Source organism: Neospora caninum, chromosome VIII (genome assembly GCF_000208865.1).
Source record: "Neospora caninum Liverpool complete genome, chromosome VIII".
NCBI classification, from domain to species: domain Eukaryota; phylum Apicomplexa; class Conoidasida; order Eucoccidiorida; family Sarcocystidae; genus Neospora; species Neospora caninum.
Window position 1 is genome coordinate 1,503,141 of NC_018395.1, and position 24,729 is coordinate 1,527,869.

The 24,729-nt window shown below is 53.5% G+C and overlaps 4 protein-coding genes across 4 annotated transcripts; 2 read left to right on the top strand and 2 right to left on the bottom strand.

The window, feature by feature from the left end:
* Window positions 1-790: 790 nt before the first annotated feature.
* Window positions 791-3,054, bottom strand: NCLIV_031890 (putative glutamine/glutamic acid rich protein; the record flags this gene model as incomplete). The annotated part of the gene is made up of 3 exons (XM_003883385.1): window positions 791-948; window positions 1,492-1,631; window positions 2,282-3,054. The coding sequence occupies 3 exons, from the start codon at window positions 3,052-3,054 to the stop codon at window positions 791-793; spliced, it is 1,071 nt and encodes a 356-aa protein (XP_003883434.1).
* Window positions 3,055-6,003: 2,949 nt separating this feature from the next.
* On the top strand, window positions 6,004-10,114 carry NCLIV_0319 (3-oxoacyl-(acyl-carrier-protein) synthase III family protein; the record flags this gene model as incomplete). Its single annotated transcript, XM_003883386.1, has 6 exons — window positions 6,004-6,426; window positions 7,114-7,429; window positions 7,816-8,123; window positions 8,744-8,959; window positions 9,597-9,665; window positions 10,019-10,114. 6 exons carry the CDS (start codon window positions 6,004-6,006, stop codon window positions 10,112-10,114), a joined length of 1,428 nt encoding a protein of 475 aa, XP_003883435.1.
* A 2,361-nt stretch (window positions 10,115-12,475) lies between these two features.
* NCLIV_031910 (hypothetical protein) lies at window positions 12,476-15,838 on the bottom strand (the record flags this gene model as incomplete). The annotated part of the gene is made up of 6 exons (XM_003883387.1): window positions 12,476-12,559; window positions 12,975-13,169; window positions 13,573-13,583; window positions 13,970-14,174; window positions 14,853-15,013; window positions 15,721-15,838. 6 exons carry the CDS (start codon window positions 15,836-15,838, stop codon window positions 12,476-12,478), a joined length of 774 nt encoding a protein of 257 aa, XP_003883436.1.
* A 3,543-nt stretch (window positions 15,839-19,381) lies between these two features.
* NCLIV_031920 (putative ATP synthase gama chain) lies at window positions 19,382-22,890 on the top strand (the record flags this gene model as incomplete). Its single annotated transcript, XM_003883388.1, has 6 exons — window positions 19,382-19,558; window positions 19,975-20,067; window positions 20,700-20,769; window positions 21,307-21,536; window positions 21,976-22,206; window positions 22,744-22,890. The coding sequence occupies 6 exons, from the start codon at window positions 19,382-19,384 to the stop codon at window positions 22,888-22,890; spliced, it is 948 nt and encodes a 315-aa protein (XP_003883437.1).
* Window positions 22,891-24,729: the final 1,839 nt, after the last annotated feature.

A 24,729-nucleotide genomic window follows, 5' to 3' on the forward strand; every position in this document is an offset into this window, starting at 1 on the left:
AAAACAAGCAAAATCTTCAAAACCGCAAAGAGTAGCGCTACCGGAAAACTATACGGATTCGGAAAATCGATCACACTCCTGCGACGTGCAGGCGGGCACGACGGACACTTGGCGATCCCGAGTCGGAGTCTGCCTGACGGCACAGGTGTATCTTCTCTGGTAAACGACAACAGGCTACGCGACTGTTTCGATCTGCCGACGACAGCGCGCTCTCGTGCGCTGGATAACCTGTGAACCCGAGGACTGAATATGTCGCCTGGTGCCGCCTTTGCACGCATGTTCCCACGCACCAAGAATGCGGACAAGCTGTTGAGTTCGCAAGTTATGCACGTCACTCCTCTTCCTCTTTAGCCCCATCCTCGTCGGCTTCACATCTGCGTATTCGTGGTTTCTCAATCTGTCAAACGCACTGGGAGTTTCCTCTGTGCGTTCGGCCGGCGCTCTGCACGTTTCCTCAGTGTACACGCTGCGAACGTGTACCACCGTTTGCCGCCTAAGCGGTGGAGTGCCTCTGCTTCCGCCTTGGTTCCATGCTCGGTGAAGAATTCTCACAAACATTCGATGCGCCTTCCTCGCGTTGACTGGCCAGATGTCGAGCCTCTGTCTTCCGCTAAGCAGCGGAGAAACCCGAGTGTTTCTGTGTGCGGCCTCACAAACGAACCGGTGTGAGTATATACCGCGACGTGGTTCGACGGACGGGAGGGCGCCTTTGCTCGGCGCCGTTGGACGACCGGCCTAGTGAAGACAGTCGCCTGTCTGCAACACAGCGACGCGCTCCCTCTCTTCCCAATTAATCCGAGTGGTAAATAATCAGAGGCACGCGGTTTGCCAGTCGCTTCTTGTTGGGACTGCGAACCTCAACAACGGGATAATAACCCGTTTCGCACCAGCCGCGCCTTACCTCCTTCGCCATGTTCCAAAAGCCCCTTGCTTGCGCGAATTCGAAGCCTGAGAGAGGGAACGCGCGAAAACAAAAAACATGGAAGACCACGGAATCTTTGGAGCAAACAGAACTGCGCTTTTGGTATTACAGTGGAACACAGTTACGCTTTTTGGACTGGTACGCACGCGCGTTTTCTACAGCGGCAAGTGTTTGACTAGAGCTGAAAGCGCCTGACCGAAACATGATCCCCGATCCCGCCGAGACCTCTAGGGATCCTGAAAGGAAGAGCCCACCAGTTGACCACACACGCCGGGCGTACGGTTCCCGAGCACAAACAGTGAAAAATACAGCGATCCGTCCCCTTTTGCATCCCTAGAAGAAGACGGTTCGGCACGACGAGCAGAGCACAAAGGAAGCGATGGGCAGTTTTTGCCGAGAGCGGAGGATAGAAACGACGGCATGTGGAGTTGCGTTTTTTCCCCGCGGGCTCACTCCGCTCCGTGGTCGCTCTCATCTGAAGAGACTTGCATGCACACACGGAAAACAGCACAGATCGGAGGCTCGCGCGTCACGGGTGAAACCGCGCAGATTGCAAGCGAGAAACTCACCCTTGGAAGCAACTGCTTGTACCAGAGTCCACGGACTGCCCTGGTCTTGAGCGACGTTCACTTGATCAACAAAAGACGCTTTGTTGAGAGGGTATCGCCGCGTGCGAGTCGTAATAATCTTGCAGTCGGGGCCTTCGTATCTGCACAGGGGGGAAACCACACGCGAAAATTACACAACTCCATGCACCCGGACACGTTCCCCCTGAAGAAGCATCCGTCGTTTCGTAAAGACGGCAAGGCACGAGACGTAAAAGGCGAAGCTTCCAGTGTTTTCCGGCGGCATGCACACCGCCTCATATTGAGGAAAGTCTCGCCTCCTGCACATTTACCTTTTCAATGGGACGTAGTCTGGCTGAATTTGACCATCGACTGTTTCATCAGCATCATCGAAACCTCGCTGTGGGCTTCCCGTCACAGTGTCTGCGCGAGGCTACCAGGTCGGAGTCTTTCGAATCCTTTTTCTCACAACACGACGTATTTCCCCCTTATAAAAAGAGACCCGCCTCAGCGGGGTTTATCTATTTACCTACACGTAGATGCATATAATATACATAAATATGTACATACAGCATACATAAATATATACATGTATATATATACTCGAGTAACGCAGATGTAGACGGAGACACGTAGACAAGTTCAGACAGGAAACACGTGTGTAGCGGCACTGGCGGCCGTTCAACGGCGTCTACACAGTCGCTGCAAAGAAGGTAGGTCGGCCTTTTACATCCGCGCAGTTTTTTTCTTCACTATGGACGCCTGAAGAAGTCTCTTTTTCGCCTCTGCTCACCGGGTGAGATCCGCGGGAATCGGTGTCGACGTTGGCAGAATAAACGTTGAGGACGGTGCGCACAATCCACAGGTATACTCAGTCCTTGTCCAAGGCAGGGTGGCCTCGAAGGTAGTCTGAGGCAGGCAGTAGTTTGATTCTAACGAACGGTCTTCGCCGTCTTCCATTCTTTCCCATACGTACGTCGAAGGCCACACAGGCGTTCTCCCTTCATCCGACTTTGCATCTTGTGCGGCATCTTCAGGCAGGGTTGGCGCGACTGAGTCAGCGGCTGCTGGAGTCGAAGGCGCCTCTTCTCTCTGCGAACAGGCGAGGCTCTCCTGAGGAGACTTGCCTGGCCCGCCGCATACCTCGGGAGCAGCGGGTTCGTCGTGAGACTCCGACATCGCGCGCGGGCAGGCAGCGACACTCAACGGTTTCTCATCTTGCGAAACAGCTTCTTCGGGGACCTCTGGAGCAGCTGAGTTCGCCTGTGTCTTCTTCGGTAAGGCTTCACCACCGTGCTGCGCAGAAGGCAGTTCACAGATACCGGCGTCGGGAGACGAGTCCTCGACAGCCGAGTCAGGCGCGGACTGAGGCTGGTCCTCGTCAGAAACAGCGGCTGGGGTCTGAGGCTGGTCCTCCTCAGGAACAGCGGCTGGGGTCTGAGGCTGTTCGTCCGCAATAACAGCGGCTGGAGTCTGAGGCTGGTCCTCCTCAGGAACAGCGGCTGGAGTCTGAGGCTGGTCCTCACTGGCATTTTTCTTCGAGCGTCCACTCCTTTTCCGAGCCATGGTGAATTCAGTTAGCTGAAAAGAAAGCAGACAGGCGGGAGTGAGCACCACACAGGTTTTAGTTGGGCATATGCATTCTCGGGTCACAGTTCTCTTTCCCTGTCCACGTTGCTCGCCTTGACATTTGCTCGTCTGGCGGCTGTCAGTGCGAGGCAGCGAGGAGATACCTAGAAAAAAGAAACCACAACTGACCACAGGGGCTACAAAAAAGAGATGGCATGAACCCAAACGGCATGTTACACGTCCGGTCTCCTCCTTTCAGGACGGGTGTGCGTTTCTAGCGCAGGATTGCGGCGCCGAGATGGACCGTCGACAAGTCCCCGTGTGGAACCCTCATCGCAAACGAACTACGCGGCTTGAAATGGCTAATAGACGCAACTTGAATTCCGACAGCAGTGACGCAGCCCGAACACGAGGCTCCTCGCCTGAAGGCACAGCGACGTCGCCACTACCGAGACGTGCATCCCCGTCTCTCGATCTGAGTGAACTTGCCGCGGAACACCTCCAGTTAAAAACGGAAACGACGCCGGGGGGTTAGATCTAACCCTTTTGTGACGTCAGCATGGTTCTCCTATTAACCCTTTCTCGAGGCGACGGGCATTTCGGCCCCGGGGCGCCGTTTTACCTGCGTCACAGTCCTCAACAGCAGTGATTCAAGGTGAAGGCTGTTTTCGAAGTTTCTCCGTTCTCCGCCTCTGGGATACGCCACTGCAGTCCAAGAGGAAGGGCTCTCAACGGAGGGAAGAAGCGCGAGGGCCGGGGAATTCAGCGATGATGGCCCGCGATCCACTAAGACATGCGAATGTGCAACACGGTCTCAGATCGCCGAAACCTCTCGTGCCGAAGGCTCTCCCGGAGTTTTTTGCCTGGAAGCCCAACTAGCGCTTTCGTGAAAATGCCGTGGGCTGTTGGAAGAAAGGAACTTAGGGCTCTCACCCCCTCTGCGGTCCTCGAGCGCCTCTCAACTCGATAAAGTCGTCGCGACGATGGCCCCGCCCCACGAGCAGAAACGACGAACCCGTTGCGATGTAAAACTGCTAAGCAGGATCACCCGCGCCTGAGAAAAATCTCGGTTTTGGGACTCTCGAGTTCCGTTCCGCGGGAAAAGCTTCAGCGGCTTCACTGTGGAAAAGTTAACGATTCCGGCGCGGGCCAATCGGCACGCGTGGAAGCCATCGCGCTCCGCATGGTGTGCTGTGGCGGCAAAAAAGGCTGCCGCGTCTCCGACCCCTATATCCGCCTGCGTGGGCTGTTTGAGTGACGAGCGCGAGCGCGCGAGCGCGCGTGTCCAACCACCAAAAGCCCCGCCTGGGTTTATCAAACATTAGACGAGGGCGCACCAGCGCAATAAAGGCTGGCAGGCTTCGCTGTGGCAAACAGGAGACAGGACAAGTTGTCTCTTTTGTCTCCCTCGTGGCCTTCAGTTCTCACGTACACACTGCTCTTGTGCGCGTCGGATTTGCCCCGAGACGGCGTTTCTGTGGAATGCGAGAGGAGCTCTGTGGCATCTCTGGCCTTTGTGCGGAGGGCGGAACGTAGAACCTGCAACAAAATACACTCCCCAGTGGCTACACCACTCGTGCCTTTTCCCGGCGCCACGCAGAGTCCACGCACAACCCGTTCTCCCCCCAGGAGACTCTGGGGCTTCCTTTCCTGTGCGGGTGTCTTCTACGCCCTGCCGACCCCTCGTGGCAGGCTCTTGCTTTTTGCGTCTTGTCTGAAAAGGCGCAATTCCTCGTAATTGCCGTCCTTTCGACATGGCCTGGCTGGTTTCTCAGCGTGAGACGGGCTATATACACTGTTCCAAAGAGGCTGCGCTTTCGGCGAGCACTGCGGAAGGGCGTACACCGCGAGATGCGCTCGAGACAAATACGACTTCTCTCCCGCCTTTTTGTTGCCGTCTCCGCCGTTTGTCGTCAACACCCAAACTCGACACGTGAAGAGACAAGGAAACGGGTCAGTCCCGCGGGCTTTCTCCCCGCTTCCTCCCAATTTCACGCAAGACAACAGCTTCGCGGTGCTTGGCTGAGTCTCGCCTCACCTTCCTGCTCAGGGAAAAATTTCCGGGTTCTCCCGTTTTTTTCTCCAACCGCTCGTACGGGGTCTTTCGCTTTGGATGTGGGCGCCGAAACGTGAGTCGCTCATTTCAAACAGCGCAGTTCGCTCCCACGGTGGCCAGGCACCACCCAGTTGCGTTAGCCGGAGAGACCGTACACGCGTTGCCTTGCCTTCCCATCTTCACCAAAGTCCAAAGAAAGCGTTGCGGGGCACACATCCTACGGCGCTGAGGCGCAGGGATGCAGATCGCTCCGCAACCCCTCGAGCGTTTCTTCGTTCTTCCAAGTTTTCCCCATAGTTTCAGAAACACCCGGCTGTCAGAGCCTTCCCCTTTTCCGCGCTTGACTTGTGCTTCCCCTCGTTGACTTGAGAATCCCCAGGCGCGCTTGAAACGCTTTCCAGGACGAGTCGAAGTCGCCGATACACACTCCATGTAGTCCTTCCGCCTATGTTTCTTCCAAGTTTCGACTCTTCACCATGAAGGCCGCGACTGCTCGGAAGAAACTTTCGACTTCTTGGCCCTCGCGGTCTCCGCCGATGCGCCCGAAAGCGCGTCAGTTCGAAGCATCTGACGAGCAGGAAGCCCCGTCCCGAATTCCGAGCGCGTCTCCTGGATCCTCTCTGTGGAGAGGTCCTTCCTCCTGTCTACAGAGGTTTCTTGCGAGTCTCTCTCTGTCCCTCTGTCTCCTCTTCTCCCCGCCGTGTCTCCTCTTTCTCTTCTCGCGTAATGTTCAAGAAACTTCCGGCCTTAAAGCTACGCCCGTAATCCCCTCCCGTCTGCTTTCCGTCCCTCGTTCTCCCTCTGGAGGCCTCGCAGATGCAGGGGAACTCCGCGTCTCCTTTCTTCCTGCTCAGAACCATGCTCTCCGACCCACTCCACTCCTCTTTCAGATGCCTTCAGTTCCTCTCGAGGGTTCTCCCGGGCCAGCCGCCGTGCCCGAGGCCCCCGGAGTCTTCTCGTCCCCAGTCCAGGCGCGAATGGGGGAGAGCAAAAAGGAGTTAACTTCTCGGCCCTTCTTCGCCACCGCTCGCCTAGGCGAGTTCACAGACACGAAGCGCCTGCGCCCACATCTCGCGGCGTCTTTCCTCTCTCCGAGACGGGACGCTCGGCCGGGAGCTAAAGACACAAGACGAACCAGTGAATCTGCCTCCTCTCTCTTTGCCGCCTCGGCGTCTTCCGGAGAAGCCGAACCGCCGCCAGGCGCAGTCTCCTGCGGCGCCGCGGGCTGCCGGATCATCGGCGTCGGGAGCGCTACCCCGAGTCACGAAATGACAAACAGCGACATGGCGGAGGTTGTCGAAACTACCGACGAGGTAATGAAGGGAAAAGGAGGCTCGTCACAACGATCCTGTGGGAAGGAGCGGGAAGGCCCAGCTGAGAAGAAGGCAGTCGCACGCCGTGGGACCCAGAAAAAAGTGTCGGCATGCAGCTAGCGTGACACAAAGGAGAGACAGAAAGCCCGAACTAGAGCGTCGCCGTTAGAAGACCCATCGGCTCGGCTTGCCGGGCGCTGGCCGTCGCTGACGAATTGCTGCTCTGTGCCGGGAAAGTTCCCGGCAGTCCGAAGAATATCTAGACACTAACGCGCACGTAGACGAAAGGGGTGACAAGGCACACCGCCCCCCAGCGGCAGGCCAGATCGCAAGGCAAGCGGAGGAGGGAGAAATAAAGGCGGGCAGAGGTGGACCCTTCGCGAGTAGAGAAACAGGACGTTTTTGACAGGCGGGAGGGGGAGCGCGTACAGAAACGTGAAAATAGATGGACAAATGTGTGGATGCGGGAATACCCGGAAAGGTAGGTAAGCGCAAGAAATCTGCACACGAGACAAGTTTGCAGGGGGGGCTACATCGTAGGCAGCAACACCAGTTCTGGGAGGCATTGATGGCAGGTGAGGAGAGGTGTTCTCGGAGACATTGAGCGAACAAGAGCCTTAACAGCTGTCTCGTGCTCCAACGACTCTACATATGGAACCGCCTGGGCTTTTTTCTCCGCTTTTGCAGTGGATAAGAACTCGAACCGGCATCCGCTCTCGTCGCGTATTGTCCACGTCGGAGAGCCTCCGTCCCCTGGCCATCAGTGCCGCCCGAAGGGCCCTCCAGAATGCCAAAGTGAAGGCAAGAGACGTTGATCTCGTGCTCCACGCTTCCTCGTCTCCAGACGATCTCTTTGGAGACGCGACATCTATTGCTGCTGGCATTGTGCACGCCGAGCGAATTGAAGAGGGAACCGCCGGACAGGAAGGCGACGCGATCGTAGGCCCCGCGGGATTTGACTTGACGGCCGCGTGTTCAGGATTTCTCGTTGGCCTGATCAGTGGTAAGAAGCAAAGATCAACGAGCGGAATCTGCCAGGGTCCACGGGCCTGGTGACACTCCGGCTTGCATCTCCTTAGAAGTTAGAAGTGCTGGCATGATGAACAAACATCTTAAATAAGGCGGGGAATGACGACGCGGTCGTCTGTCTCTCCCTGCCAACCTCGCTCAAACCGCCACGCATCCTCCATCTAAAGGGTGGAAGATAAAGCTAGCTGGATAGATCTCGGGTTCTGTTCTTCTATCTAGTGAGTGCCCTGGCGTTCGTATGGCCCTGGTAAAGATACAGCCGTTTCCACGTTTTGGTTTCCATTCCTCCTGTGGAAGCCGCTCTTCTCCCCCTCTTTGCATGCGGTCGCGGATTTTCCTTCTGATCTTCTTTCCTGCCAGCTAACGCATTTCTAACGAGCCCCTGCTGCCCGTACAAACGCATTCTGGTCGTGGGGGCTGACGCGCTCACGCGGTGGATTGACTGGACGGATCGAAATACATGCGTGCTTTTTGGCGACGGAGCCGGGGCCGTTGTTCTGGAACGCCAGGATGCCACCACGCAGCCGCCTGCCGGAGAGGGCGAGCTCGAACGTGACACACGCAAGGGAATCCTGTCCTACATGCTGAACAGCGACGGCCTGCAGGCTCACCAGCTGACGGTGCCTTTCAAGGGGATACCGCAGGAATTGAAGCGTGCAGAGGGAAAGGTACGCGAGAGTTACGTAGACAGAGTAGTACCGGGAGTGGAGACGAGAGCAGGAAAGGAAAAACGGACAGGCAGCATACGCGGTTATTGTGGTGGCAACAGTGGTGCTTTGCCCCGAAGCAGGCGCCTAAAGTGTCTCATCGATTTGTCTGGTAGCGCCTCGTAAGGAAACGCGGACACTCCAGGTGAGGGACGCCGCAGCGTCCAAGCCCCCGGACCATGCAGGCTGAGAAACCTGGAAAGGAAGGGACAAGTGAAACTAATCGAGGAAGGGTCTTTGCATTTGTGTCGGAGCGAGCCAATCAGACCCGAGGCACTGGCCGCCCGAGTGTACACGCACAGGCGAAAGAGGGAAAGTCCAGGAAATGCCGGAACACGACAGAGGGGGAACAAGAACGGAGAGCCGAGTTATGGGAGGGAGCAGGCCTGGATCTGTGATCTCCGACTGCGTTTTTCGTTTGCCTATCTTTGTTTTTCACACGAGTCTATCTACGTTCCCTTCTCGGGGCTGCGTGGCCATTCGCCTGAAGGCTATACATACAGGGGTGCCTGTTTGCTGCCAGCATACTTATCCACCTCGTATTTCTGCAGTTTTTTCCAGGGTGCTTGCTTTCTTTGCAGCCTGCTCTCTGTATGAGCCAGGGCGGGTATGCGTCTTTGGCCATGAATGGCCGCGAAGTTTTCAAGTTTGTCTCGCGTAAGGTCCCCCCGGCGATCGAGGCCGTGGTCCAGGCAGCTGGCTTGAGAACAAGCGACATTGATTGGCTTCTTCTTCACCAGGCCAACAAACGCATCATGGATGCCGTGGCGGAGCGTTTGAAAATGCCGTTGAGCAAAGTGAGGCCTTTGACTGGGTGTGTGAAGACGAACAGAGCAAAGACCGACCACAGATGGTTTCTTGCGTCTCCCTTGTCCCTCTCTCCAGATGTAGTGGAACTAACCTTCTTTCTCTGCACTTTGAATAAGTGCTTCAGGAGAAATGGACTGCCGGGATTAGAGGACGCCGTCTTTATAGTTCTTGTTGGCTACGCTAGGAGATACGATCGTCCCACGCCGCCGGAGTTTTCGGGCTGTTCGTTTTTCCAACCAGGGGAACGTAGGGGTGTCCCCCCTTGATCTGTCCCCAGGGGCGCCGGTCTCCTTCGCCAAGAAAGTGTCTCATCACCTTATCGCTTCCACCGCGTTCAAAAACATCTTAGGTTTTAAACATGCCCAGCATGGAGTCGGGTTTCCGAACGCGAAGGCTCCACCCTGCAAATCATGTGTTTGCTGAGCGGTGAAACCTAACCCCTGTTTTCATCAAGAGCTGGCGTAGGAGAACACGTCTTTAGAAAACTCACTTTGTTGTCAATGGCTGTCGCGAGGCCTTTTAAAACCAGCTCTGAATTACGCAACCTGCAAGTGCTGCGTGAACGGACACTGCCCCTGCTTGCCAACGACCCGCCGCGCCTGTGTGGAGCGCGTCTTTTTTCAGGTGCTCTGCAATTTAGACAAGTACGGCAACACGTCTGCAGCCTCGATTCCCTTATGCCTGGACGAAGCAGTAAGTCAGAGCCGAGCCCCATGCCTCCTCACAAACTTTGCGTGACCCGCATGCGCCCTCGGGCACCGACTTTTCTCTTGCGCCCTACGCACAAACGGGACACCGGGAGCCCAAAGCCCTCACTTGCGACACAGAAATACGCATACTTAGTGGGACATATGTGCGCCGTGAACGGGGGGGGGGGGGGGGGATGGAGTTACGCGGGTGAGAAAAAGCCATTCGTCTACAGCTGCATGCGAGCTGTTCACCCCTCTGAACCTCTCGTTGATTACGAGGCAAGTCTGCGCGAGCACACATTTTTCTGCATGCACCCTTCAACACGCCTTTGGCTCCTGTCGGTTGTCTTTGCGTAGGTACGGGAGGGGAAAGTCAAGCCTGGCGACGTCGTGGTGACTGCTGGCTTTGGCGCCGGCCTCACATGGAGCGCCGCCGTCTTCCGCTACGGTTAAACCTGTATCTGCAGGCATCCCTATAAAGGTATATGCATCTGTACACTGCGGGTCGGCTGGGGACCCCCCGAATGATATGGCGTTTTTCCGCCGAGTCTTCCACGGGAAAAACGTGGGACGTGTGTTTGGCAAGCTCCACAGGGCCCACAGAGAGACAAATGTACTACTTCTACCCCCACACAAGGAACTTTTGACTCCAGAACGGGGAAAACCACTTTTGTCTTCCCAAGGTAAAAGTTGTCTCGTGCCGGTTCAGCTCAGATTTGGAAGCTCGCCTTCGATGAAGGTGGCTCTCCGCCCGCGGGGTGGAGCGAATTTCATCAGCGAGTGTGTTGACCAGGGAGAAACCAGAAGGTGTTGACCGCGAGAGTGATTCAATAGATGAGCGTGTTCCAGCGGGAAAGTGTAGTTCCCGCAAGATGTATCAGCTTCGCCCTGGAGTGGTTGGTAAAGGACAAGTGCAACCGATATCACTTGGTCCCCCCCTGCGACAGTTTTGATTCTGAGCCGCACGAGGGCCACCGAGAGCCACAACGCAAAGCGGAGCTATGTCGTTAGAGCGCGGAGTGAGAATCGGAAGCCGTAGGCACAAGTCCGAAAAAGTACAGATGCTCATGCTGCGCTTTACCGATATCTCTAGACGATATTGATCATTCAAAAACGAAGCGGAGAAGTTGTCAAAATCGAATTCCCGCTCAGCCCTCTGTTGCTGTTCCTGGACATACGGTTAGGGTTCCATCTTTTCACGGCATTGTTAACAACGGACATCGAGGGTCCCGACGGCTGCTGTCTGCACGCTCATGCAATATATAGCTGCTTATTTCTATGTGCCTGCATGCATACATATCCGCATACGCGTGTATAGACATCTCCAAATTTATAATTTCCTATATATAGGCATCCGTGTAGGGGGAAAAGAGTGCCTTCAGGCAACACAGTGCGCGCAAGACATAACGAGGATCGATTTATGGAGCCATGCCGGAAGTGGTGAAACATCTGCAATGGCCAAGGATCTCGCGCTTTGCAGAGGAGCGGCGATCAGTCACCAATAAAAGAGGCGCACGCCTCTTCGTAGGAAGGAGACTACCAAAGTGAATATCATGATATTAATACGGCTAGAATATAAATGCTCGTTTTTCAAATATTCGCTGAACATCCGGTGCAATTGCACTGCATGATGGCTTACTTCGAAGCTACTGCCCCCTGTTTCTCTAATGACCATGTGACTGCCGACGTAGTTTTTTACGGAACCAGTGATCAACGCAGCGCGTGGATCGAGTTCTGGCGGTTGAATATACTCGGTGTGCCAAGCCGTTCTCGCCGTAGTGGCTTTGCATCCGAAGTGGGAAAGGAGAGGCAGGCCAGGAGCCTATGAATCAACATTTAACCGCTACTGGGTGTATAATACCGCATTCTGGAATACCAAAAACAAAACGTGCTCTAGCATTTCTTAGCAGCTGTTCTCTGTTTTTGAACGATTTGCTATACAACCGACGCCCCCCATGTTCCGCTGCCTAGTCCTGGGTACTGCATCCACACTAGCAAACATTCCTGGAGGCAGGTTACGTTCTGTACAGCTGCAAGAAGGCAGTGCATGTGGGTTGCTGATTGCGTGAGACTTCTGAGGTGTCGGCGCCGACGTCTGTCGCCTAAACACGCAATCCCTGTCGATCGCAGAATCACGAGAACTTGCCTGTGTGGTGTTTTCCGTCCCTTTTCAGTCTCCGATTCAAACGTGTGCCCCGCTTCGGGGGTGGTTCGCGTACTCGCGTTTTCGACGCGTCGGAAAGAATCACAGGCACCAAACTCCGTCCGACAGAAAAAGATGGCTGCAGCTGGGTGTTCGGGCCGTCAATCGAAGGAGTGGAATTTAGAGCACACCGTCGTTGCAACACTCAGCAGAACTGGTTGACAAAGACGAATTTTCAACTGTTTTTATTAAGGCAACTGTAGAAAATGGTTCACGTTTTTTAACAAGATTATGGGTTGTTCCGTCTCAGAATTTGCACCGGCCTCATTCCCACCACTATGGTTGCTGCACTACTGTCGAGATTGGAACACAGACTGCCGGATAGTGGAGACACAAGATCGTCCCAACCGCGTTTTGACAGGCTCCGCATAAGCGACAAAATGTGGAAGCATTCGTTATATAGTCAAACTCTTGTCTGCTTGCTTCGGATGACTTGTTTTCATCGTCTCAAAATGACAAACCTAGAAAAAAAACGCCGACTTCCGAGAAGCAGTGCAGAACGCAAAACCACCATCGGCACGGGCCGTTTCGGATCAATGAAAACTCCTTATGGAGGAGATTCTTCTTCACTTGGTGATCCAACCGAGTTGCGGAACCGGAGTGCCTGCCGTCTACTTGAACGCGCTCCTCCCCGTCACTGCTCGGCCCGCGATAAGCATGTTGATATCGTAGGTTCCTTCGTACGTGTAGAGTGCCTGCAGGGAAACAGCCAGTTTCACACTAGCCTTTCGTCGTTGTGTTCGATTGCTCTCTTTATGGCAATCATTCTTCCTCGGGGCAAATCAAAGGTGCATGATTCGGTCATACAGAACCTTGTCGAAGGACCCATATTTCCATACGCAAGTACTTGGACATACAGCCGTAACTGCATCGTGAGATTCACTATGCTCCCCTAGCCCATGCGCGCACCTTCAGTGAGCGAACGATGTGAAAACCTGTTCATAACGGCCAGATGTAAGCAACATTCAGCAAAATCCGAGAAAAAAAAGCGTAGTATTTGGGGATGTTTATACTGGCTGTTAATGCGATGTTGACGGCAGATAGACCAGGAGCAGTGATCGCCTCCATGAAACAGCGAAAAAACCCAAGGACATCTGAATGTAGACGCACCTCTATGTCTGCATGGAACTTAGCCACGCCGAAGTCTGTCACAATTCCGTTTCCACCTTGTACTTCCCTGCAAAGAGAGATGCCTTCTCGAGCCATACGGCTGCACGTCGCTTTAGCTAGGGCAATGTGAGCCATCAAATGCGGTTTCCCTTCATCCATCAGACGACCGAGGCGCAATACCATGAGCAGGACTCCCTGCGAAAAGACAGTCAACATCGATGGCCTCAAGACGTTTTTGACTTGTCTTCCATCTTCCTCATGCTCACGGGAAGGAACCCCAATTCAAACTCCGGAAACAAACACTGAGCAGCGGTGCAGCTGTGTTTGTTCGCTTGAGGATAGCAGTGCAACCTATCTTCGGCTCAACAACAAGGAAGAAAACACAGCAGAAGGGACTGTTTGTGAAACTACCATTCATACCTTCCCGCTATCCATACCTGGAGTATGCCAAGGACTCGCATAAGGCGTTCTTGTACAAGCTGGAAGCTCGCCAGTTCTCTGCCAAACTGCTTCCTCTCGGTGCAGTATTTAAGAGCATTGTCGTAAGCACCTACGTTTCCAAAACATCAGACAGAACTGGGGCACGCAATGCACTAACCGGGAAGGGGGCTTACGAAACAACCAAAACAGCACAGAGTACACAAAATGCTGGCTTCGTTATATGCGTAGGACTGTTCCAAGTCCCAAAGAAATGGCTACGCAAATTGCTCTTAAATGCTTCGCAGCGTCCAGTCCACCATATCCGTGGAAAAGCAAAATGGTAAACGTCCTAAGTTTTGAACGCGAATACTCAAGCACAAACCGGCGAGTTTCGAGCCTTCTACAGTTGATACTCTCATTTCACGGACATGAAAAATGCCTCCTCTAGTCAGGCACCCGCGTTTACTTGAGACAGCACTGCGCCAACGGACGCCCGTAACTGTATACACATGTAGTCACCTGCATGTGCATGGACACAGATGTGAGCGCTCTACGTACACAAGCCGCAGGCGCACCTAGCAAGACACCAACGCATTCCGCGGCGACAACAGCACGAGACGATTCCAAGACGCGGGCTGTCGCGCTAGAGAAGCCCTCCTGTTGAAGCCTGTGCGAGTCTGGTACGAAGCAGTCTTTCAAGACAATGTCAGCGTTCTGCACGATGCGCAAGGATACCTTGTTCTCGATCTTCGTTGCTGAAAAACCAGGGAAGTCCTTTTCCTAAGAAATGCATACAAGAATACATGACACGCATACATGCACTTTGAAGTGTGAGGTGCAGAAACAGTAATCGGAAGTTCCGGTGCTCCGAGTGTCAAGAGTGTGCACCCTTCCTGCATTGAAGTTGCCGAAGCGTTGTTAACCGTCCAAACGAAACACTTGCCCCCCGTCTGAGACACACCACTAGAAAGCCGAGGATTTTCTCCGAGTTCGAATCGCGTGCCCAAACAACCACTACGTCCGAGAATGTTGCATTCCCAATCCACCTTTTCTGGCCATTGAGGAGCCATCCTCCCTCCACTTTCGTTGCCGAGGTCCGAAGTCCAGTGGCGTCGCTTCCATAGTTGGGCTCCGTCAGTCCGAAGCTTCCGACGCACTCCAGACGCGACATCTGCGCAACTCAAATGAAACCGCATTCGCAGGTTGGCTCGAGCAGAAAGACACTCTCTCCCTTCTTCCCAAACACGCTGGCAAAATAGGTGCATATACATAGACATTTCCACGAAGTAGCTGAATACGAAGACCCTTGCAGTCATATACGATTCTGTTGTCTTGCGCCTGCAGGCGACTCCGTACTGATGGTGGGCAGAAATCTGAGTAGCCACAACTCCAGACGGTACTCATGGAGAGTGTTTATCAGCAACCTGAAGTCCAGCGACCCAAGCTCTGCGTTATTACCTTGGGGAGCCACGCGGCCTTCTGCTCTTCGGTGCCGGCGACAGCGATCGACTGCATCGCGAGGCCGCAGTGGACGAGGTAAAATGTGGAGAATGACGCGTCGACTCGTGCCATCTCAATTGCCATCAGAATAGCTTCTGTGTGCGTCAAGCCAGGGCATCCTATGAAGCAAGACAAACTCGACAACAATGAATGCTCAAGCAGCAAGCGAACTTCTGCTTCTTCGTATCTCGCCGTTACTTTCTTATCCTTATTGATCTCCTTCCCGCGTCCTCGTGCTATCTCTTGAGCATTGTCCCCCACCTTTAGGTACCCAGTTGTGCAGACGTACGCGCTGCTTGCTATGCGGATGTAGACCTTCAGGAGACTATCTATGTGCCGGAGCAGGTACGAGGGTGACGCCCGAGAACGCTCTGCATCGATGCACCTTGTTTTTAACTTTTCTTTTGGTTGTGAGCGGCAGCAGTTGTGAGCAAAAAGACGCAAGCAGGCAAATAGCCCAGCATCTGATCCAGTAGTGGCTTCCATTAACTGCCTGGATCGCCGTCGACAATCTCTATATACGTGTGAACATGCCTGTCTCAACCTGTGTACACGCACATGAATATAATTTCCTGCCTCTCACAAATGTGATTATCCGCTCATTTAGACGTCTATCAAGCTTCCGAAGTACTGGTGTGTTTACTAAGTCGCTTAGCTGATCCAAGTATACACCCTTCGCTCAGGTGGTTATCAGTCTGCTAAGTGCCCTACTAATGAGAGCTGCGGCGTTTTGGACGCTGCCGTAGTGCAACCCCCATCACGACGTAGCCGAGGGCTTACGGAAGACGGACTCCACTCCTATTGGGAAAAGGGAGACTTGACTCACCATAGCCTTCTATTTGAAGGCCAGCAGGACCGAACTTTTTACAAATCTCCACCAACGTGCTGTCAAAAGCTGCCGCTTCGTACAGTGGCAGAACAGTGGACTTGACATAACGGTCCATGATGCCCTGCACCCGTCTTCGGAACGCCCGTTCGCGTGGAGTTAACAACCTATCAAAATCTAAGAAATCAAGGGCGTAGATTGGGCGACCACCTGAAGCGCATTGACCAGAGAGCAGGCAATTACTAACAACAGAGTTGCAGCTTCTTTGCAGGGCGTATTACGCAGTGCCCGCACGCATGAGTCACGTGACGAGAAAAAAGCATGCATACACAAAAAGATACACCGTTATACACAAATACGCAGGTGCAAGCTCTCGGTCACCTTAGGCTATGAAGCTGAGACTTGGCTGACACTCAGTTTTCAGCTGGTTCGCTGTACATCTAGTGGTAACTTAGAGGCAGACGAGCAAAAGCCGCTTAAGTGCCATGCTGTCGGTCATGTCTAATGCGTGCAGCTTAGCAAGCGTAGACAGACTATTCCGTCGAACCAGTGCGAACGCGGGAATCAACGTGTCATCGTAAGACAACGCTTTGGCGGGCTGACGCGAAGCATCAGTGGTTCACTCGACAGGGACGTTCGAGGACGGCTAACTTCTGCGTATTACCTCTCTCTCCCTGTTTCATGTCGATGCCTGACTGCCCACGCTGATGCTCATCGCCGCCGCAGTCGTTTCGAGACTTTCCGTCCGAAGTTTTTGGACACAAAGTGGACTCACATCCGTTTTTCACCTGCCCAGAAAGCTGGACTAGTCGTCCGTGGGCACGGTTGTTTTCTCTTCGACCCATTTTGCTACGCACAACACCAAAAAGTTGGACCAAAGGTTATCTGAAAACGCAAGGCCTCTGTGTCAACAGCCAACAGCTAGCCGAGTTCCCGTACTGCGAAAATCGCGGGTTGTGTCTGTGCGAGCCGAAAACTTCCCAAGTCAGAGCGAGAGAGCATGCGGGGAAGGCACAGGCAATGAACAGGACGCCCAAACAAAACCCCCCCGTCGCCTCTGCAAACTCGAAGAGCCCCAGCCCGTCTCTGCGTGTGGTGAGATGGCATTCGGTCAAATTACTCCTTCCCGGTTTGGTACCTCTCAGATTCTCCTCAGCTCAAGCCAAGGCAACCTTGATTAAAGCGTGTACCATTAGGCATACCGTTATTCGTGATCGTCCGCTGAGCCCTCTCGTGTATGAGGCAAACAGCTTTGTTGACCTGCCAGAAAGAAGAGTTTCTTGTTTTGGGGGCATGGGTTATCAGGACGGACCGCCTCGCGATTCAGGAACGCAACGTTCCAAAAAACGGTTTCTGCCGGGTGTCACTCTACGTGAGACGTATTGCAGACGGCAGGAGTGGTCAGGTGCCCACACAATACCGGAGCCATATCCGTTTTGCTGCTGAAAAAAAGCTGAGCGGAATTCAAAACGAACCACCCTGTCCTTCAAACCTGACAAGCGGGGCGCTTCTATTTTCTTGCGACTGTGTATGAGTGTGTCTCCCCATTTCCACTTTACCTCGATACACGAAACACAAACGCCACGAGTGTTTCTGCATTTCTGGGACATACGAACCAGAGAGTCCTAGTGCCGCAATCTTGCCTTCAGGTCAGACTTATCAAGAAGTCCGCAACACTCGTGTGTCGTGGGCACTGAATCGTTCCAAAAAATTCCCATGTGTCGTAGAGGTGCACAGGAAAACGGAACGTGTCGTGCTGAGCAGCGCGCCGGCTTGTGGGGGCTGGCGCTGTCGTCTACCCCTGAGAAGGACGGAAGCGACTGTTACTCTTCTCTCCGTCTTGTGTAACTGTGGAGCTCTTGACTGTTCGCATTGTGGCAGAAAATGGCGAATGCGTGCTCGCCGCAGGGTGGGGCGTGACTAGCGGACATGCCCTCAGAAATCCCGAATCACGGGAACACCCAGATGCATGGCATTCCTCCCTCTGGAAACGATCAGGCCTTTTCACTGACACAGCCCAGTCACGGAACGACGGTCTCTACAGTGATTACAATGAGAACCCTTCATCCGCCCACCGGATATCTCTTCGGGAAACGCTGTCGGATTCCCCAGGTACAAGACTACGTACGTGATAATGCTGCCCCATACGGAAAGTTCTAAAAGCACTTGCTCGCTCCATGTCATGCGTCTGATAGCGTTAATCGGCACAAAACCTATTCTGGACTCTCCCTCTGTCCAGGCAAGGCACACAACCGGCGTGCTTTCGTAGACCAAGATCAGGTCCGTGGGTCTCTCCACTCTTATGCCCCTGGCACAGCTTGCGTCTACGAGTAACACACTGTCGTTTCCGATCCGAAAAAAGCGATCGACTCGACATTTGTGAAGCTCCTTAACATGTTTGAATCACCCCTTGGCGATTGCGAAGCGACACAGAGGATAATTGTTGCCTGAAGTTCCCCTGGTTGCCAATCACTGGAAGTCTCTTTACGGCAATGTTTGGCCCGGCAGATGGCAGAGGTACGCCTCTGCGTCTTTTTCACTTATGTTTTTGCCTCCTCCGAACTGGAGTGAGACAAACGGAGGAGCGCTCTGGTTGATACCAGCAAGCGGTCGGCGTCTTTCCGCGTCCTGATCTCGTTCGATTGGATTGGGCCGCTTTCTGCGCCTACATATTCGCGTAGTATGTCCACATCTCGTCCTGTGTAATTACACGCATTTGTTCACGTGGATTGTGTAGAGAGGGCGAGGCAAGATGTCAAAAGGATGCGCGACACAGTCGGAAACGAATGCACATTATCCATAGCTTCGCCTGGGCGCATGCAGGCCAAGGGATACAACCTCCTCCTTGCGGACGGTGTCGAATTTCCCGAAAACTCTACACTTGGCAGTTTTCGCAGCACAATGGCACCCGCTTTTAGTTCTTTTCCTTCTCTGTGTCTCCCCTGAGGGTTTACCGCTGCCACAACTCCCATTTTGAGGCGTGGATATCTGCGTCATCTGCACGCTCGCCGCCCTCCGTAGTGCTTTTTTATGCATGCGCTTCGCGTGAGGCAGTCCAGTGTGTGTACCCCGATGCTTCGCCCCAGTTGCTGGGTACGTGCCTGAGCAGCGCGCGCGAATCATCGGGTTTTTCTCTCCAGTTCTCTTTTGCTGCTCCTCGCAAATGCTCCTCTCTTCCCCACATTGCTTTTTGGACCGAATTTCTTCACAACCTCCGGCCGTTTGTCTCGGTGTTCAGGGGGGCAAAAGGGGACTGGGAAGAGAAGAGAGCATGCCTGCGCTGCCGGTCCCAACAGTTCCGCGGTTTTTCTTCTCGAGCAGCGAAAAGCAGTTTGAAGTAGCACATCTCCTCCACATGTCTCCGAGACCCTTTCCTTCTGTTGCTCTCCTCATCCGACAGATACCCGCAGCCCGTCCGGGCGCATTTCTTCACTCTGGAAAAAGAAGTTCCCCCCGTGTCATCTCTAGGCCATTTTGTCTCTGCTGCGTAGTCTCGTCTCTCCAGCTCTCTCCCTACCGGTGCCTCGCAGTCTTTTCTTTTCCTCGCTCGACAGACCTCTTGCAGAGTGCGTGCTGTGGCAACTAGGGTGTCTTCTCTCCCTCATTTCCCCCCGCTCCTCCCAGTTTCCCGTCTTCTCGTTCGTCTTTCCCCGCTCGCAAAATGGCGGCTCTGGCTTCACTGTCTTCATCTGGCGCCCTGCGCTGCATGCGGCCCTCCCCTGCGGCACAAAACCTGCTTCCTCTGCACTCCGCTTTCGGCCAGCAGACGCGGAACTTCGGCGCTGGCGACTTGAAGATTGTCGCCGCTCGCATGAAGTCGGTCAAATCGATTCAGAAGGTGAGGCGAAGAAGCGAGAAAGAGACAAAGAGCGGAAGGGACGAAGGAAGGGCGCACTCCGTTTCTAGGGATAGGGGAAGCTTGGAACATCGAAAACGGGAACTGGGCGTTGCCGTGCACCACAAACCGCCACTTCTATCGTTTTCACGTAAGAAGGAGAAACTTCCCGTTGCGCCTTTCGTGTCGCGTGGTGATTTCTCCGTGTCGAGTTCGCATCTCGTTCTTCCCTTGCGTCGACATCGTCAAACATGCCTGATCGTCATCTCAGTCGGCAGATGCGCCGCTCAACACCCCTGCTGGTGGTTTTGTGTTTCCTGTAAAATCCACACAGGGTGTAACCCATTGACTTGCCAGAGACTCTCAGTCCGAGGCAGACTGGTTGAGACGACTCGTGGGCTTCCGTGTTTTGTCTTCAGATCACAAAAGCGATGAAGATGGTGGCGGCGTCCAAACTCCGAATGGACCAAAGACGCCTGGAGAACGGTCTCCCCTTCGCGACCCCGGTTCAAGTAAGACGCAGGCGTCTGAGGACTTTAAAACGCTAAAACCCCAAACACGTGTGTCGGCCACATGTCCGGAACGTCTCGAAACTGGAGTTCGAGGAAACGCTGCCTCAAGTTTGCGGCTTTGTTCTCTCCCCAAAGGCGCCTCTCTCTGGGGTTCCCCACCCCGTTTGAATTTTGTCTCACGCATTCGCGGTGGTGAAGAAGCCCCAAGCCCCTGTTAGGACCAGTCTCGTTGGGCACTCTCTCTTGATTCTGCTTTCTGTCCAAAAATTGACTGCACGGGCGTTAAACCAATACGTGGAGATTCCGTGCGTCGTCACAGGCCTGGGTTTTCCCGCTGTGAACGCGTGCAGTGCCGGAAGAGTCGAGCGCGCTGTAGAGAAGGCGTGTAAGTGCCTGACTTTCGAGCCGGGCGTTCTGTCCTGTCTGGCCCACATTTTCTGAAAAGTCGAGTTTCTTTCCTCGGCAGAAAGCTACACCAAACTTCCTCTCTTACGTGTTTGTTGACTGCGCCTCCCGCGCTGTCTCCCTCACCTTTCAGGTATATTGGAGAGAAAAACTCCCAAAACGTGTGCTGAGACGCTGAGCAGCTTTGATGCAGTGTGAATTGCCTGTATCGTGCGTCTTTCCTTCAGAAACTCATTCAGCGGATTCCCATTGATTCGAAGGAAAAAGGCACCCTTGCCATTCTCGCCCTCTCCTCAGGTGAGCAATCTGTTTGCGACTCCTAAGCAATGAAAACTCGAAAAATAAACAAGCATCCAAAAATGCATTTCCCACGCGAATGCACACGAATATTTATGTGCTTCATATACATAGATATCTCTTTTTTCAGCTGTCGAGACAGATCATATGTGCCCCGGCCGACGTACTGGCACGCGCGCGATGTTCCGTTTGTGTCTCTGCTGCCGTTGACGCAAGGTTTGAGAAACCAGAGACTAGAAAACATTGCAGGACACACTCGGAGGAATTCGACGGTTAGCAAAAAGGGATGTATCCCGTCGTTTGGGGGTTTGTTGCCTTTCTCCCGAGCGTTGAGTTTCTGAGGGTTTTATTTCCTAGATGCTCTAAACGCGCGTTTTTTTCACGTCCGGTAAGCAAGGGGCGAGTAAGACGTTGAGGAGCCCAACTTCGGAAACCAGTTCCCGTCGCGTTGCAGGGGCTGAACTCTTCGGTTTCGCCTCCTCTGCAGGCCTTTTCTTGATTCCGCAAGCGCGCTGTGTGGGCTTTTTGATTTTTCAGACAAGGGTCTGTGCGGCGGCGTGAACAGCTTTGTGGCGAAGCAGACCCGAATCGTGATCAAAGAGAACGAAATGGGTGGCAACGCAGTCCACGTGTACGGCGTTGGAGACAAAATTCGCTCTGCCTTGCAGAGAACGTTCGGCGACCGCTTCAAACGCATCATAACAGAAGTGACGAGATTTCCCTGGAACTTTGGCCAAGCCTGCCTCGTCGCCGAGAGGCTCATGCAGGTAGGAAGCAAACGGGCGCTCCCTCCGACCCAAATTCTACATGTGCACGAAGATGTATCTAAACAAAGAATACATTCGTATTCACACAAAGCAAGAGCACAGGCATAAATATGTATATACAGTTTCGGTACGCTGCTAGCGGCAGAGGTGATCACGCGGCGGTAGAGACTTTGGAGATTCGTAGTTGTCTTTCGCCGACTTTTGCTTTTAGACTACTTTCGTGTATCTGCTCGCGTAGCCGCCTGTTCCAATTTGCATGTTTCTCGCTGTAGGTTTCGTGCGTGTACAGATTCGTGCGTTTCGCGGGTCACACCAGGCGAAGGCGCCGGGTTTGAATCGGCGCGTTTCCTCCGTTTACGGGACAGACACCAGACCTCCAATTTCCGAGTTTTTCGGACAGGAGAGTAAAGTGTGGCATGCGGCCTTCTGTTTTTCCCAGGACAACCCTGCTCGACTTATGGTGATTTACAACCACTTCAAGTCGGCCGTTGCGTACGACACTCTTACGCTCAACGTCTTGACCCCTACGCAGGCTGCCCAGAGCGCGAAGGAGCAGTTGAACGCTTTCGAATTCGAGCCGGAGAAAATCGAGGTGTGGAAAGATCTCCAAGACTTCTACTACGCTTGCACAGTTTTTGGCTGCATGCTCGACAATATCGCCTCTGAACAGGTGAGCCATCCGTCTTTTTGTCAAGATGCGCACGCGCTGTCGCGTTCTCGTGTCTCCGCAAGGCTAGCGAGACTGTGCGCTTGAGGGGGTTCAGGAGAGAGGGGAGAAATGGGGCTACCCCGCAAGGCTTCGCGCATGCAAGGACAACCCTTGCGGGGTTGTTGAGTTGTTCGAAAACACCTCGTTGCCACGCTTGCTCTCCTCGCTGCTCAGCCTCGAAAAGGAAAACGAACGGAACTCAGCGGGGTGCACCCTGTCGAGTCCACCTTCTGCCGGCGTTTTTTTCATGCACAAAAATGTGTATTTTTGTATGCCTCTCGATGTGTACTGGTATTTAGAAGGTGTCGGGGAATGCTTCCAGCGAAAAGTGTGTATGTCTCCACATGTGTATCTAGTTACATTTACGTATGTGTACCGACAAATGGCGGAATCGATATGCATGTGTGAATAGTTAAAGAGTTGCCTGTGCGCGAGAGACTTGATACAAGAGGGTTTTCGCTACTTGGGACACATCTGTGCGGACGCGATTCTCTGCAGAGCGCCCGCATGAGTGCCATGGACAACGCGTCGACAAATGCTGGAGAAATGATCTCTTCCTTGACGCTGCGGTACAACCGAGCGAGGCAGGCGAAGATTACAACTGAGCTCGTGGAAATTATCTCTGGCGCCAATGCGCTTGAGTAAAAGCCCAGTGTGCCAACCGAACGCAAGCAACAGATGCATGTTTGCTGTATCTGTGTCGGGCTGGAGGCGGCCGGGGTTTTCTGAAGGGCTTTTTTCGCAAGGCACTTCTCACGCAAAACCGAAGAAATGAGGATATCTGCGTTCATCCGTACACGAATTTCTCCGACACTTTGGTTTCTCTTCCGAAAAAAACGAATCAAGAACCGTTTCAGGCGCATCTCTACGCGCGGTGTCGCGGTAATGTCGTGCACCGATCCACACGTAGCTCTGCATTCATATCTGTATGTGTATATGTGAATATGTGTGTAGGTTGCGGTGTGTGTGGGTGTGCACCTGTTCTCTCGCTGAAGAGCGTGGAGGAGGCTTTTTGTTTTTCCTTGCGACTTTGTCGCCTTTTGTTTCTTATTGTGCTTTGTAAGCGTGTTGTCTGTTTTGAGTTTGAGTGTGCATTCCGCGCTCTCTCACTCGACCGTCTCTGTGTCTCCGAAAAGATTGCTGCCAGTCGAACTGTAGATTCCTATAAATAATTAATACGTGTAAACAGAGGTGCCGGCTAATATAATAGTTTTGCAGTTGGAGCGACATCGACAAAGGAATCTCTGCAAAGCGGATACGACGCCTCGACAGTCAGTTTCCCGGAGTTACCCATCCCTTGAAAAGCCGCACAGGCCTTACCCCCCCAACGAAGTCTTTGTGCTCGTCTGCGCATTTGCACCGATAATCATATGTGTGGTACTTAGCCGATTTGTACGCGGGTAGCCAGACCCCCCCCCCTAGCGCGAGTGGGAGTCGGCCACACAGCAATACAGGGAACTGTTTTTACTCAGCTAGCCCGGTAGGTAAAGAACGTTCTAAATATCTTGCTGCATTTTACATTGGGCCTTCTTCGGTCCTTTCCCCGAAAAGGGACGAGCACCGGGAGACGTGTTTTTTCCAATTCGAAGACAAAAGAGCTTCAAGATATCTAGGGGTCGGCTGGACGCCTCGTCGTGAATGCAGATCTGCTGCACGGGTTTCACCCTATGCTCGCTGCACTCTTTTAAAGGTCGCTCTCTGTCGCCCACGAAAGAAAACTCAAGTTGGTCAGGGTCTACGTCGACAGAAGCTGCGTAGGCGATCGGCCTTTCTCCACTGGGTCTGTCGTTGTGCTCCGACCACTGAGGACTGAATTTGGGGCAGATAATAGGGCCCCCTAAGTAGGCAACGGGGTGCGGCACGGGCCATTTGGCCCAGATTCCGTGGGTCAGCGGGTCGCACCCCGCCGGGTCATCGATCTGGGGTGTGTTGTGAGGAATGAGAAGAAGAAATTTTCGAGTAACCAAGAGTGAAAACCCGCTCAGGCCAAGTTGAAGATGCGGGGAAGAGCGAAATTGCAGGGCCTGAGCGATGTCAGAAAGCGCGGGCGGGAAACGACACACCACAGAGAAAAAACGCATGCACGACCAACCGTTTCTTCGCCGCCGGCGCAAAAACATATCGACACGTATGTTGTACTTCTTATCATCTGTGGTTCAACCGCACTGCAGCACAGACACTCTTCTTCGCAACTCCAGTGCGTGTATGCTTTTGTGTAGGTATTTATATGTGTATATATATATTCATATTTTGAAATGATGGAAACCAAGAGAAGGAATAGAGTCTTCACTTAATTCCATGAGCGTCGGAGGCTGGCGACCAACGCTCACATTCATCACAGGGTCTTGAGGATGTTCTTACTTGATGCGCTTTTGTGAATGCTATTTCAAATTCATTTGGGGACTTCGCGTTGTCGTCTATCGACGAGTTTGTCTCCGGCTCCAGTCTCACTGGGACGAGTGCATGCAGGAAGTCAAGAACTTG